This window comes from Coenobita brevimanus, chromosome 21 (genome assembly GCF_032717465.1).
Source record: "Coenobita brevimanus isolate Jiangsu-jjx chromosome 21, ASM3271746v2, whole genome shotgun sequence".
Taxonomy (NCBI): domain Eukaryota; kingdom Metazoa; phylum Arthropoda; class Malacostraca; order Decapoda; family Coenobitidae; genus Coenobita; species Coenobita brevimanus.
In genome coordinates, this window is record NC_136974.1 from 38,068,996 (window position 1) to 38,083,549 (window position 14,554).

Here is a 14,554-nt window from a genome sequence, read left to right on the forward strand (position 1 = left end):
ATTTTTTTTCTCTTTGGATAATTTTCTCTTAAGGTGTGACTTTAAATCTCTCTCTCTCTCTCTCTCTCTCTCTCTCTCGTGTGTGTGTTGAAAGTGGGTTATGGAAGGTAAAATTATACAGGAGACTATTTATAACTATTATCCAAATATTAGTTTGTTGAGAGAGAGAGAGAGAGAGAGATTCGTTCATCAAAAATAACAATCACTAACGACATTATGGTGATGATGATAATAATAATAATAATAATAATAATAATGATAATAATAATAATAATAGTAATAGTAACAACAACAATAACAACAACAGAAGAACGAGAGGAACAAGAACAAGGAAAGAAGAGAAACAAGACGAAAAAAGCAAAAGACAAAACATACAAAGAAAACAAAATACACCAAATACAAAACAGAATCAACAAAAAACAAACAAACAAGTCCCTCAAACTTATAAAAAAATTAGTTCCCTGTCGTCCCATTTATTTTTTCGTGTTTTAAAAAATTGAAAAAGGGCGATCGGAAAATATTAGGTGTTATTTAAAATGGTTATGTGAGCAGGTGCGTGTGTGTGTTTGGAAATCGTGTTTGGAGTGTTGGGAGAGAGAGAGAGAGAGAGAGACAGAGAGAGAGAGATGGGGGATGTACAGAGGTGAGTGCTGTATTTTTATGACACGTTGAGGATAGTATTGGCGTCTGAGAGAGAGAGAGAGAGGTATTGGTGCGAGTAAAACTAACACCATTAGCGGGAAAATCGTGCGTATATCAGTGTGGTCGCTGCTGTTACCCCTCATTGGCTGTGTGTGTGTGTGTGTGTGTGTGTGTGTGTGTGTGTGTGTGAGAGAGAGAGAGAGAGAGAAATAGACAGACAGAGAGACAGAGGGGGGGGGTAGAATCACAATGATGGAAATTGAAAAGAACGAAGAATCAGAAGCGAGAAAACAGTACTTGAGAGAGAGAGAGAGAGAGAGAGAGAGAGTCATAAGTCACGAAGCAAGCTCATTATGACAGTCATCAGATCGACATTATAGTGTTTGTCCTTTTCTGCTTCTTTGAATTTAATGAGTTTTTTGCGTAGATTTCATATGAGGAAAGTGACAGGTATTCTCTCTCTCTCAAAAGGGCATTAGGGTATCAGTGTTTGTGATACGTGCTCTAGTCTTCTTCCCTTTCCCTCCCCCCCCTCCCTCTTTCCCTCCCTCCTTCTCTTCTCATTCCCCCCCTCCACCCCCCTTCTTCCCCCCCGTCACCCCTCTCTCCCTCTTTCCGCATTCCGTCACTTCCTCTTCAGCCACTGTTCTCTCTCATCTTCTTGATGCTTTTCTTTCTTGTTTATGTACATCTCTCTTATTGTCCCACACTTCTGACCCTCAAGTTTCCTGCACCTGCCTTCCATTCTTCTCCATGCCCTTCGCTTCTCTTGTCTCCTGTTCTCCTCTCCTCCCCTCTCTTTTCTCATCTCTTCTTTTCTGCTCAGCTCTTTTATCTTCTCTCCCCTTCTCATCCCTTCCTCTTCTCAGCTTTTTCTTCTCTTCTCTTCAGCACTTCTGTCTCCTCTGCTCCTCTCCTGTTCTCTCTTTTCTTTTCTTTTTCTTTTTCTATTTTTCCTCTCCTTTCCTCTTCTCTCCCCCCATGTCCTTTCCTTGTTGCTTCGCTTCTCTCTTCATGATAATGGTGAGGATGATGATGATGATGATGAGGAGGAGGGGGGGAGGAAGAGGAAGGGAAGGATTAGATTATGATCAATGTGGTGATGATGATGAAAGTGGTTATTTTGGTAATGAAAATTAATATTATGATGATTGTGATGATAGTCATGATTAATAACTACAGCAGCAACACAGTTCACCACCACTGTCTTCCCTGGAGGATAGCAGTGATGTTGACATGTTGTTTTATACTAATGATGATTGTTTATAGAACTCAGTAGCATCCTTGTCCCTCACAGGAAGGCAGTGAGGTAGACATGTGGTTGTGCTGCAGGGATGTGGTGGTGGTGGTGGTGAAAGTAACAGCGATAGTGATCATGTTTTACACTAATGAATTCAGTGCCAACAACTCACCACCACTCCCTTCCCTACAGGATGGTGGCGAGGTGGACACGTGTGGTCGTGGTGCAGAAGTGTGGTGGGTGTGGGGTGCCTGTGAGCGCCTAGGTTGGGGGCACGAGACACGTTTCACGGCTGTGGTGCTGTTGGACCGCCTCCTCCACCGCGTCAGGGTCCCTCCTCGATACCTGCATGCTGTTGCTGCTGCTGCCGTGTTCCTCGCTGCTAAAATACATGAGGAGGATGAGGTACCGTACACACATGCACAAAAAACTTGCAGTTTTCTAGGATTTGCCAAACTGAGGTTGTTAGGGATGTAAAAAAAAAAAAAAAAAAGTTTTCAGAGAGTAAGAGAGTTATGTGAGAACAAAGGAGCATGGAGTTAGTTTTGTCATGGTCACCCTGGTTGGAGGTTACCGAGGTGGGAGCAAGACATGCGAGATGATAACACAAAAAGGTAGAGCTCACATACGGTCCACACAGTACCATTAGTCTGGTGGTTCTAGAACAGGTACACTATACAGTAGTGTTTAAGCAAAATGATGATATATGATATAGGAGCACACACCACCTTAACAGGCTCCTTAGACTTGAGTGTGCAGGTGGATTTGTGGTGATGTGTGAAAAGAATTTTTTGGGGAACATTCCACAGGATATTTAAGAGTATGCATGAAGTTTTTGCTGTTATGATAGAAGATATCAGAGAGTCCATAAGAGGATTATGGGAAGTAGGTAGTTCGAATCATGTAAGTATACAAACAGTAATTGCTGCTTTTCAGTAATAGTAATAAGTCTTTATATAATTTTTTCATTTTTATGTTCTTTTTTTATATTTAAGTTATTAGTACAATAAATGATAGAAGAATTAATGCCTATATAGCTGATGTATCAATTTTCCAAAATTTACAGTACTGGTTGTATGGATAAAATTGTGATATTTGGAACAGGCCTCTGTCCTGACAACTAAGTGCTGTGTTGTAGATGATATTTCTGTGTATTGTAGGTGGTTTTTCTGGTATGACACTGTGCCTATGAATTGATTGTTTATGGTGTGTGTCAGAATGTTCCAGCGACGGTTGAGGTGGTGGAGCGTGGTGAGATGCGGTGCAGCTGGCGTGAGTTGCTGAGGATGGAGCGAGTGTGTCTGGACAAGCTGGCCTGGCGTCTGCCCTACACCTCAACGCTGGACCTCCTGCAAGTCCTACACGCCCTTGCCATCACTACTGCACCACGCCATGCTCACATCTCGAGGTATGTTTTGGGCTATCACAAATTTATATTACTGTATTCTTATCGTACTAGTGTAAACTAGAGTTATGTATAGACAGCACTGTAATAATAACTTTTTTTATAGCATCATTTTCATGGCACTTATAGCAGACATCGAGAAAGGATTGCCTGTATCACAGTTTTTAGAGTTATGTTGTACTTGTGTCTCTCTCTGATCTTGACAAGAAGCATCAACAAGTGCATCAAGCTAATCCAAATTCACTGACTCATGAGTACATCAAGGTAATCCAAATTCAGTGATTCAGGAGTACATAAAGCTATTTCTATTTCACTGTTTCAGGAGTGGGTCACCAACACATCAACTGGGCCAGTTAACGCTGCGTCTGTGGTGCGTGGTGGCCAGTGGTGGCAGTGGGCGGGTGCGACCGTCAGTGTTGGCGCTGGCACTGTTGTCACTCGAGCTAGACCAGGCCCACACACCAGAGCCAGGACTGGTGCTCTGGCTACAGGCATTAACACAAGTATGGCACAGCAAACCTGCCTAGCCACCTACATAGAGTCAACCTCAATCCTGGAGGGGGTGGCTACTGAGAAATCTCTTTCATGTCACCCACTCCTCTACAGTCAGGCTGCCCTGCCTCCATCTGACAACTGTCTTTACATGTACCTGTTCACCCCATCCTTCCATGTCATCCCAAGTCTTCCCCTTGCCATTCTTTGTATCCACTTCACTCTTTTATTTTCTCCTTGGAATTCCCTCATTCTTTGCCTTAGTATGGGTGGATGTTCTTTGTGTTATCATTATCAAATTCCCAGTTCTATTCCCCCTTTCATAAATCGAATGGCTGGAGTTCAGAAACACAAAAGAGGAAAACACGAAAGTTGGAGAACTAATGTGGAACACTGCCATTGAATAATATGTCATAAATTTGAAAATATTGTTGAACTTGATAGTCAGTGAAGAGAATTTGATCAACAAATATGTACAGTTTTTCATTGTTTATTGAGTTGTTTGACTTGTATTCAAAATTTATCACTGTACACCGACTTACTAATATGTATGTACTGTATTCATAAGGTCCATCTTTGTTTATGGAACTCTTGGTTCTTAGGTCAGTGATGAGGAGTTGTTGAATGGGCGGGCATTGGTTGAGGAATTACTGCAGACGACCACCCTGCCTACCACCACCACCACCACACCACCCCTGCCAGCCCTCGTGCTCCCTCCCCTCACACCCACACCGTCCACCACCACCCATCCCTGCCCACCCTCACGACCCAACAAGCGCAAGGTGGCTCAGTCCTTGGAGAGTGAAGAGGATATGTATCAGGACATCAAGAAGCTCTATGCATATGAGAAGGTCCGTCACTATGATGAGAAGCAGTATATGATATGTTAGAGTGATAAATATACATACATTCAGATTCACTCACATCTATATTTTATTCTTGCTGACTCAGGCTTACAGTGACCTGTATGTAGTATTGGGTATAACTACAGCAGTACCTTGTTGTAAGGAGCCATTATTTAAAATCATTATTGCTACTAGAGAAGTCTTAAATAAATTACTAAATGACTTTAAATTGATGTTACATTGCCGTCGTTCATATGAATATGTTTTTCCAGTATAATCCACATTTTACAATATTATTGATTGTATAAAAAATGTTGTGATGTATGAGAAAGTATCCTTGGCCTGTATGAAGGAGTTTATGGATATATGGTTAGTATTGATATTACAGGGCACAGGTGGAGTGGCATCACCAAGCAAACACCAGCATACAGAGAGCCAGGAAGACATGGATGACACTTACACTGACATCCACCGCCTCTACACCTCACCCATCCCACCCCAAAGCCCCCTCCCACTGTCATATGAATCTCTTCCCATGCCACACGGCCCTCTGCCAATGCAACACAATTCCCTTCAATCACAGGAGTCTCACCCTCAGCCAATTGAGTCCCTTCTAACACCAGTCAGTCCACTGCTTTTGCCACAGAACTCTGCTCCTCCACCACATGACCCTCTCCCTCCAGCTCAGGCATCTGTAGATCTACAACTGACTACCTCATCCACACCAGCAACGGAAATCTCAGTGCCAACCAGCGAGAAGGCCGTCGCACCCAAGAAACGCCGACGCAGGAAGTCCAAGCCTACCTTCAAGGCCAAAAACATGAAGAGCTGTCTGAAGCAGGCCCTCAAGATCCCTTGCAAGATCTCACTCATTGCCACCAAGAAGATCTTTGAGGAGGTGGAAGAAGAAGAAGAAGATGAGGAGGAGATGGAGATTGAGGAGGATGAGGGCGAGGGTATCGAGGAGGAAGGTCCATTGGTGGAACCAGTGGGGCTGCTTAAGTCTCCCGTCTTCTCCCCAATGAGCCCAGAGTTCCCCGACATCAGACATCATGTGGTCAGGAAGGAAGGTATGAATGTTTTTAATGCCGAAGGAAGATATGGATGTTTATATGCCCTCCGTACCTGTAGTTATTGTTAATGATATGATGGTATTTAGCTACAAATGAGTTGCCTCCATGTCACCCTGCCCTCCATGGTATATGATGAAACTCTTAGTATTCATGGTGGTGGTAGAGATGTAATACTGTTAAACACTGTTGTGTAATGATGGTAATGCTGTTGCATTTACAGATGTGTGCTGGATGGAGCATGCACAGGAGGTGGCAGAGCAGGTGTACCGGCCTCTTACTTATGCCCAGGTCCTGCGCCTGCATCTCACACCTCTCACACGCGCCCTTGGGGTATAAATCTGTTCTCACCCCTCCTTCACACACATTCTAACTCCTCTTTTCCTTATACACTCACATCCTTTTCCACCACCCACATCCTTGCCCCTCATACACACTGACACCTTCCTCCCTCCCTCTTCACCTCTCACACATGCCCTTCCTTCCACCCACACCCTCCTTATCACTTCCGCTTTCCTTCACACCTCTTCCTCATACACACTTCCTGCCCTCCCTTCCTCAGCCTCCTCATCACATTTGCCTGCCTCTCCTCTCACCTTCGTCATTGCATTTTTATCTCTCTTGGATTTTCTTTTCATCACACTCTGCTGTTCAACTGTTACCCTTATTATCCGTCTCCCTTACCTTTTATATCACACTCATTGTGCCTCCCACTTACCATTTTCATTCTTCCCCCCCACCCTATTTCCCCTCCCCTAAACCCTTTCCCCATTTCTTCTTCCTTTCTCGCTCTCATCACACTTTTTTCCCTCCCTACTCATCATCCATTTCGTTCCCATCTTCAGTCCCCACTCTAACGTCACATCCCCCGATTTTCCAACACATGCACACTCTCTCTCACTTGCCCTCGTCTCTCTCCTCCCCTTCATACCCCAGCATAACACAGTAAATATGGAAGTCTGTTGTCCCCTTTACTGTACCCCAGCCCTCTTCCTCATATTCCCAGAATCCCACTATATACCCAGATCAGACTCCATGCCATTTCTTTATCTCACTCCCTCCCTGTTACTTCCCATCTTCTTTCCACATACCCCAAATGCCACAGTCATAAATACAGAAGTCAAACTCCTTGTTCCCTCCCCACAACCTTCTCCCTCCTACCCTTAAAATGCCACAATATATACCCATGTCCAACCTGAAGGCATTCCATTTACCCCGCACCCTATGAAGGTCAGTGAGACGGTGTCCAGGTGTTAGTTCATAGTCCGAATATCGTAAATTAGTGTACGTTCCTCCACATGCATAGTCCCAGTTTGTATACCGCACGGCAGAGTTCGTGTGGGTGTTTCAGTGTTCAGTGTTATTATGTAGTTTTGTACATTGTGTCATAGTGCCACAAGTGATGTATGGTGAGAGGAAAAAGCGTCTTCCTGAGGTTTGGTGCATGTGTTGGAGAAAAATGTTGAACCCTTTGAGGCGTGCATTTGTCTTAACATAATTCACGCTAAAGTCCTCTGCATTCTGTTTAAATTACATCAAAACTATTTCCAGAAGATCTTCATCAGCAACATTACAAACCTGAATTTAGTACTGGCATGAAACTTAGAACAAGAATATAACGCAGTACTTTGAACAGTATGTAGTAAGATCCATTGTAAATGCAACACTGCTAATTTTTAGGACAAATGATGACTCCAGTGTTCATTATGTTAGATAAAACTTTTTAATTTTAGTTAATGATTGATGATGATGTGTGGTAAATATTTTCTCACCAAACTAGAAAGATGTTTATTTCCCTAGCCATACTGTACATATAAGTGTTCTTAAGCCCAGATTATTGAGCAAAGTATGTCATTGGGTTTGGCCCTTTAGTACAATAATGTCCTTTGTAAGTTACTCCTGCAACCCCATGACAGTTTTATTCACTACCAGAGATCTCCCTGTAGCTGAATAAATTGTCTGGCAGTAGTGAGAATTAAATACAGAAGGCGTCCGTGTACTGGAGGTATTCTCATGTTCATATCAAGACAGACTCCTCCCCTCCCATCCTGATCAAGTCTTGGTCCTGTACACTTGTGGACATAGGAGGCTTCAGCTTTCCTCTGTCTATGACCTCTTGATATACTCTTAGATTTCACTACAAGCAGTATCAGTATTGAAACTATATAATTAACATCCAAGAGAACATAAAGGTGTAATATAACATCTTTATTCTCTTGCTTGTTAGTTATGTAAGATTTACATAACATACAGGGGAATATTGATATGTTAGGTGTGCAGTATATCAGTGAGGAGGAGTTTCAGGAGTAGGTAATGTTGGGTGGGAGAGAGACACATTTTAGAGCTTGAATTCTTACTTTTCTTTAACATTTTGGCTGACACAGACTCTTTGGTGGGTTCTGTATAGCCCAAAATGTTAGAGAAAGTAAAGAATTCAGGCTCTGATCTTCTCTCTCTCATCCAACATTTCAAGGTTAATGAGTCTTTTAACCCCACAAGAATACCCCTCTTGGAATACTGTTGTCTTTTCTATCACATAGTAATATATATATTTGATAAAGATATTTTCCAGTCTTGTATTACCTCTTGTATACATACTCTGATACAGAGCTTAATGTGAGTCTTGTACCAAAGTGAAAGACATAGTACAGTCATGTTAATAAAACTGAGTATGTGAAGGTTAGACAAAGCCCTAATTTTTGATGGTCATTTTCAAAACCCATGTCAATAAAGGAACTGAACCCTTTCTACTCTAACTTGACTTAGAATTGACATCTCTCCATATTGAATGCTGAGTTGTAACAATGGACTGTCATGAGAATATGATGTTAGTCTTTAAGAAATGCAATGGAAAGAGTATAGGGCTGTAGTAATGTCTTTTTTCTGCCAGTGAGCTGTGTGAAATAATTTGCAAAAACATGAAAATCTGCACCAACCAAAGGATTATAGGTAGACTGTATTCTACTTTACACAGTGCAGTTTGCAGGAAGATGGAAAGGTCAAATTCATTTTCTGCTTTGTGTTTCAGTGGTTTCAAAAATTTAGGACTCCCTCTATCATGTTTACTCTCCTTGCTTTCTGACTGTATCTCACTCCATCCTGAGATGGGAAAAGAGGTTTAGATGATGATGATGGTGGTGGTGGTGCTGTCAGAAATTTGGGGCATGTCTTACATTTTGCAATCTCTGTTTTAATAACAAGACTGATATACTGTTATTGTACGTTTATATAGCACCGTATTGTATCATGCTTTAGCTTGCTATGACTTGGATCACTGAAAACCCGGTCAATTTTTTTATCTTTTTTTCTTCGAACTAATGCCAGTTGATTTTATTTAGTATTGGGAAGACCTGTCACAACCCAAAGAGTCTTCCCCTGGCTGAATAAAATCTAAGGCAGCCACAATGAAATAAGGAAATAAATCATCTTAGTAAATGTAGTAAGAGCAAATGATACCCTAAGACAAACCCAAATAGTATAAGCGTTGTGGCCAGTACCAAGGGGAGTAGGCTGATCATCTACCCTTCATTGTAATGGAGTGTGTAGTTTAGTCTTGTCCCCCTACACCTCAGAAGGGGTAATTTGGAATTGGCTGTTGTATCTCTTGTTCTTGTACGGTGTCTTCGTTATAAGTTGCCTTTTTGATGGTCTTATGGTATTTTGCTGGAGAGGGACACCTTCTTGTGGTGGCACAGATATAACCAGGCAGCTTCACTTCCTGTTTATACTAATGGCCTTCATCTTCCACCTTATCCTCCAAAAGGAAGATGGTGGGATGCAGGAGGAGGACATTATTTGCCTGAAATCCACTGCCTGCACATTCAGAAGAATCTGGAGCTGGAACTATTACTCCTAGTATTTCTAAGGCCACAGTATATTGCAGAAAAATTGTCTGTTTCAGTTTTATTGTTGTGTATAAAGCCAGTTTGCCATTTACCCAGATTTACAGTACCAGGTATATGGAAAAAGCTGTGATGGTTTGGAACTGATTATGAATGCCTCTGTGGTATTTTCTTGTTGCATTTCATGTATGTTTCAGAATATCATAATTGTTTCCATACAGGTGGCAGTGTAAATTGGGGTATGTAGGTCTTTTTTTGTAATGTACTGTGGATTTAAAAATAAAAATAAAAAAAAACATAAAGAAAAAAAATAAAGAAAAAACAAAACAAAAAATAAAGAAAAAAGAAAAAGGCAATATATAATGAGGACATAATACTGACATTCTCCCATGTGGATTAAGTCTTTCACCACTTTGCTGATATCTCACTGTGTCTGTGTTCTCACCGTGTGTCACAGCAAGAAAAAAAAATTACGGGATCAATTATTTGTACATTGATGTGCGGTCAGAGTTTTGCATTATTCCTATATAATGGTGAACTGTTATTTCTGGTCACCCTCTGCCTCCTATCACTAGCTGAATGGGAGTGGTTACCAGGGTTTTGCAATGGATGAAAACTTGTTGATGGTCGTACGAAGTATGTCTAGACTGTACAAGTAATAGTATCATTGGGGACTGTTACTTGTAAAACCTATACTTTTGTCTACTTGATCATGGCCAAAAATTGTGATATCCACTGTTACTTGACCTAAATTTGTGATCTGTGTGTCATGAATGCTGAGCTGTAGCAAAAGATTAATGCCTTAATATTGTGTTGGTCACAAAGAAGTGCTATAGAAAGGGTGTGGAGTCATTGTGTTGTCGTATACTATCATTGTGCTGTGGGAAACAAGCTGCAAAGGGTAAAAAGTCTCCACCTAGTCAAGGTAGTTGAACTAAAGTGAAGTTTCGGACTGCCACGTTAAACCCTCTTAGTCTTGTGTCATTTTATTTACTGCCTATATTCTTGTTTTCTCCAGACAAAAAATATTTAGCCTGGAGAGATGTCTGGCAAGGAAGGGGTAAATGAAGGCTATATCTAACCTCTTTAGTAAAAAAAGCGGAGGTGAGAAACTGATTGGAGCTAGCAAGAATAAACTGCAAAATACATATGTCCTCAGATTGAGTGGGTTAATATTGGACAATAGATCTTCATTCTCTGCCAAACCCTGCCTACGTCTTCCCTCCAGCCAAGTGTAGGTTTAGAGGATGAGGTAAAACTGTGGCTTAGCAGTGTAGAAATTTTTGTGTCAGGGTGCGTGATAGCTTGTGGTAGATGAAGGTGGTACTTTGATATGTCGCAGTACCTTAGAGCCTTGGTGTATGTTTGTGTTTATGAGGACTCTTAGACATTCAGTTCCCTGACCTAATCCAATCTATCCTAATTTAGCTGTACACTTAACCTAGTCTAACCTGTCATAACCTAAAACCTAACTAACAACTGCTTGTGCTCCCCACTTAAAGTTAAGAATGTGTACAGGCAACATACAGTATATAACTAGCTTTATAAGAAGCATCTGTAAGTTGGAGAGGTTGTAAACCCAAATAACATGTATTTTTTTCCCTTCAGAACAATTTAATTTGATCATGAACAATGTTATGTGTGTATGTAATGCAGCAGAACTTTAAGTGAGGAATACTTGCATATGTAACTTGACCTGACTTACTGTATATTAACTCTTGAGCCCAGCCTTGTGTAACATAAACCACCCAAACTAATGTCTCTAAAGTCATGGCATGAAGATAAAAGATGTAGATTAAAAAGAAATGTTTATATGTCTTAAGTTTGCTTCTGAATCTTATCCCACCCCATGACATAGATGGGAAATGGGTAGAGATGATTGTGATGATGATGATGGTTTTATTGATAATGGTGATGTCATAAGTGTACATTATCAGTGCCCTCAGAACACAGTATGAGTCATTAGCTTAATACTGTAATCATGTACTGTACTTAGTGACTATGGGGTTGAGTAGCAGCAGTATATTTCCCTGCCAAAGATTACAAGGAATTACATAAACCGAGAATATCAAAGAGTTGGTTGATGAGTGAATAAAAGAAAGGCACCATAGTATTTAAGGGGCCAAAATACCAGTATGTTGACCCGGTGAGCTTCGAAGGAATGAAGAATGTTTTATGCATTTATTTTACAACATTTATTTGGCTGTGTTATATTATCTGAACGATGCATTATTAACAAACATATTATTCGTAGTTACGCAATGTGCATTCTTGTAGCATAATGAGCTGTGTATGGTAGTCATTGCATATGCATTATGCCAGCATCATGAAATGGTGGATAGGTAACAGATAAAGTACACTCAGTGTTTATCTTAGTACCCAGTATGCATTATCAGTAGGAACTATGTACTGTATCATAATTTCTTAGTAACGGTATGCATTTAATTTGATGTCATTATAGTACTTGTAAAGTTCTTGGTATTTGTAGAGATAATGAGATAAGGTTGAGGGCTATATTCTGTTGAGATTATGAGTCTTTCTTAGCACCTCATCCTCAGTAGTTTGTTCTGCATAGTACATTTTATTTCTCTATTTTCTTCTCAGTAACAACATACAGAATCCCACAGTATTTTTGAGAAACTTTGGGAGCTTAATATAGGGCTAATTTTGAGTATAAGAAAATGCTATATCAACATGGGTTCCTTTTCTGAAGTTACAGAACTACAATAATTTATAACCACATGGACAAAAATGGTCTCCCTGATAATTAACCCATGAAGTCATTTATATAAACTTTACAATAAGATTCAAAGATATGTACTGTATAAGTTTTATGATTACTCACAGATGTCCCAGTGGTGCTAAGGTGTCGTAACTAGCATTAAAAAGAGAGAGAGTGAGAGAGGAGATGGTCTAGAAAGTATCATACTCTTAGTTAATTACAAGATTGCAGCGAACATTAAGTCCATCAATCCAGTGATTATTTTATTTTATTTTTTTAATTAATTTTTTTTTTTTTTTTTACCAGACAATTTTCTTCAGCTTAAGGGAGATCTCTGTTAGTGAAGGGAGTTAATGAAGGCTGTATCTAACCCCTCTAGATTAAAAAGTATCCTCTTACTCTGGCAAAACTTAGAAGATATGTCTAGTTGTGAAGGGGTTAATGAAGGCCATATCTAATCCCTCCAGTTGGAAAAGTCTGTCCTAAGCTGAATTAATCTCTGTGGAAGTGGGAAGAATAAACAAGAATAAATCACTGGGTTATAGGAGTTAAGAGTTGCCACCAAGTTGGTATGATACAGAATATAGAATGCCAGATTAGAAAACTCAGAAATGAAGTTGCCAAATCAGTGTTGCTAGGTATGCCAAACTTTAAATGTTACTCGAAATATGCTAAAATCCCACTAATCTTGAGTCACTAAAATACTGATAAAATCTAGAATGTATTGACAGAATATCCTTATAATTTTTGTAATATTGCTAGATTTTGTACTGGTAGTCATCAAAACTTGGCTTGAGATAGATGTGGTGCCAAACGTTCAAATGAGGATGACAAACTAAGTTTGTTTTCTCACACTTTAATCTCTGATGGGATCAGCAAGTGAAATTATTGTTAAGTGTAATTTCTATCTCTTTATATAACTGAATGATGCCTGGTGGTTTAATGGGCTAAGGTGCTCCAAGCAGATGGAGCTGTTATGGGTTCCGTCGGAGGGGTGGTTGGGGTTTCTTTCTCACAGAATGCCACTCGGACAAGTGAGGCTGGTCACTGTTGCCTTAAATGTCAGGACTGAGAAGCCCTGCCCCAGATGCCTGTACTTTTTCTTGTATGGAGCAGATTGGAATTGTGTGATGTCGATGATTTCAGTTTATTAATGGTTCTGATCATAGGAATTACTTGGGCTTCAGTTACTGGGAAAGAAGAAGAAAGCAAACACAAAGGTAATGTACTGTAGTACATTACACATATATCAGTTTTATTTTTATATATTACTGATCACAGGAACAGTGTATGCATTGTAGTGAGCAGGAAGCACATAGCAAAAAAAAAAATCCATTGTGCAAAGAAAGTAGGATTATTGTTTATGTTGTGATGATGAATGGTTTTTATCGTGTGAACTGTTTACATTGCAGTGTCAACTCAGATATAAAACAGGAACACTAGAAATTCTTGTCAAAAGGAAAAAGTTAAGTAAGAAGTATCGTTACTCCTCTGTATATCAGATGACAGGAATTATTTAGCCTGCAGTTACTGGACAAATAGAATATAAGAAAATTGTACCAAGAGCATAAGTTAAGGTTGAAAGTCTACATTAATAATATTTGGCATTTTTTCTCTAATGCCACACATGATCTCTGCATTTTAATATTTGTGTGTCAGTATGAAGTGAAAAATGAATTACAGTAATTGTTTAGAAAGTCAACTTGTAAGATATACATCACAAATTATGCATTGTGTTTAAACTTTTGTGTCAGACTGTCATTTGCTTACAGTCTGTTGGGCTTACTAGACTCCGTGGCATCTCTTCCTCGCCAGACTTATTTTGTGTATATGACATGATGATATTCTTTTGTACACATGTGAGAGGCATACTGAAAAAGATCTTGAAAGAGGTCACAGAATGTGACCTCGGGGATAAGGGACTGAATAGGAATACTGCCAGAGATCAAACAGTGTGGAGAGTCACCATGAGGTGACCAAGGCCAATGCATGCAAGTATGTTGGAGCCTTGTAAACAATACGAACAGTATGAAATGATACGAACACATGCATACTACAGTATATGGATTTTTAAAGATGTAAACAACATGCTGAGGAATATTAACACTCAGGCTAGACTAGTTCACAGCTGAATCCTCTGAAATACTAGACTTTTCTCGATCATGAGAGAAGTAATGGTGCCAGTGTTAAAACTGTACTGTTCTGAGCTGAATAAAATTGTCTGATGGTACTCGGAGCAGAATATTGGAGCTTTCCAAATCATGAATGAGTTAAGATGAAATATGTATCCTGGCAT

At 40.1% G+C, this 14,554-nt stretch overlaps 1 protein-coding gene across 1 annotated transcript in view; it reads left to right on the top strand.

The window, feature by feature from the left end:
- Positions 1–6,033, top strand: part of LOC145392168 (uncharacterized) — a 35,300-nt gene extending 29,267 nt beyond the window's left edge. Inside the window, exons 2-7 of the mRNA XM_080266618.1 lie at positions 2,075–2,287; positions 3,100–3,290; positions 3,610–3,790; positions 4,382–4,630; positions 5,013–5,694; positions 5,918–6,033. Of these exons, the coding sequence (XP_080122744.1) occupies positions 2,075–2,287; positions 3,100–3,290; positions 3,610–3,790; positions 4,382–4,630; positions 5,013–5,694; positions 5,918–6,033 (1,632 nt within the window). The remainder of the gene's footprint in view (positions 1–2,074; positions 2,288–3,099; positions 3,291–3,609; positions 3,791–4,381; positions 4,631–5,012; positions 5,695–5,917) is intronic.
- Positions 6,034–14,554: the final 8,521 nt, after the last annotated feature.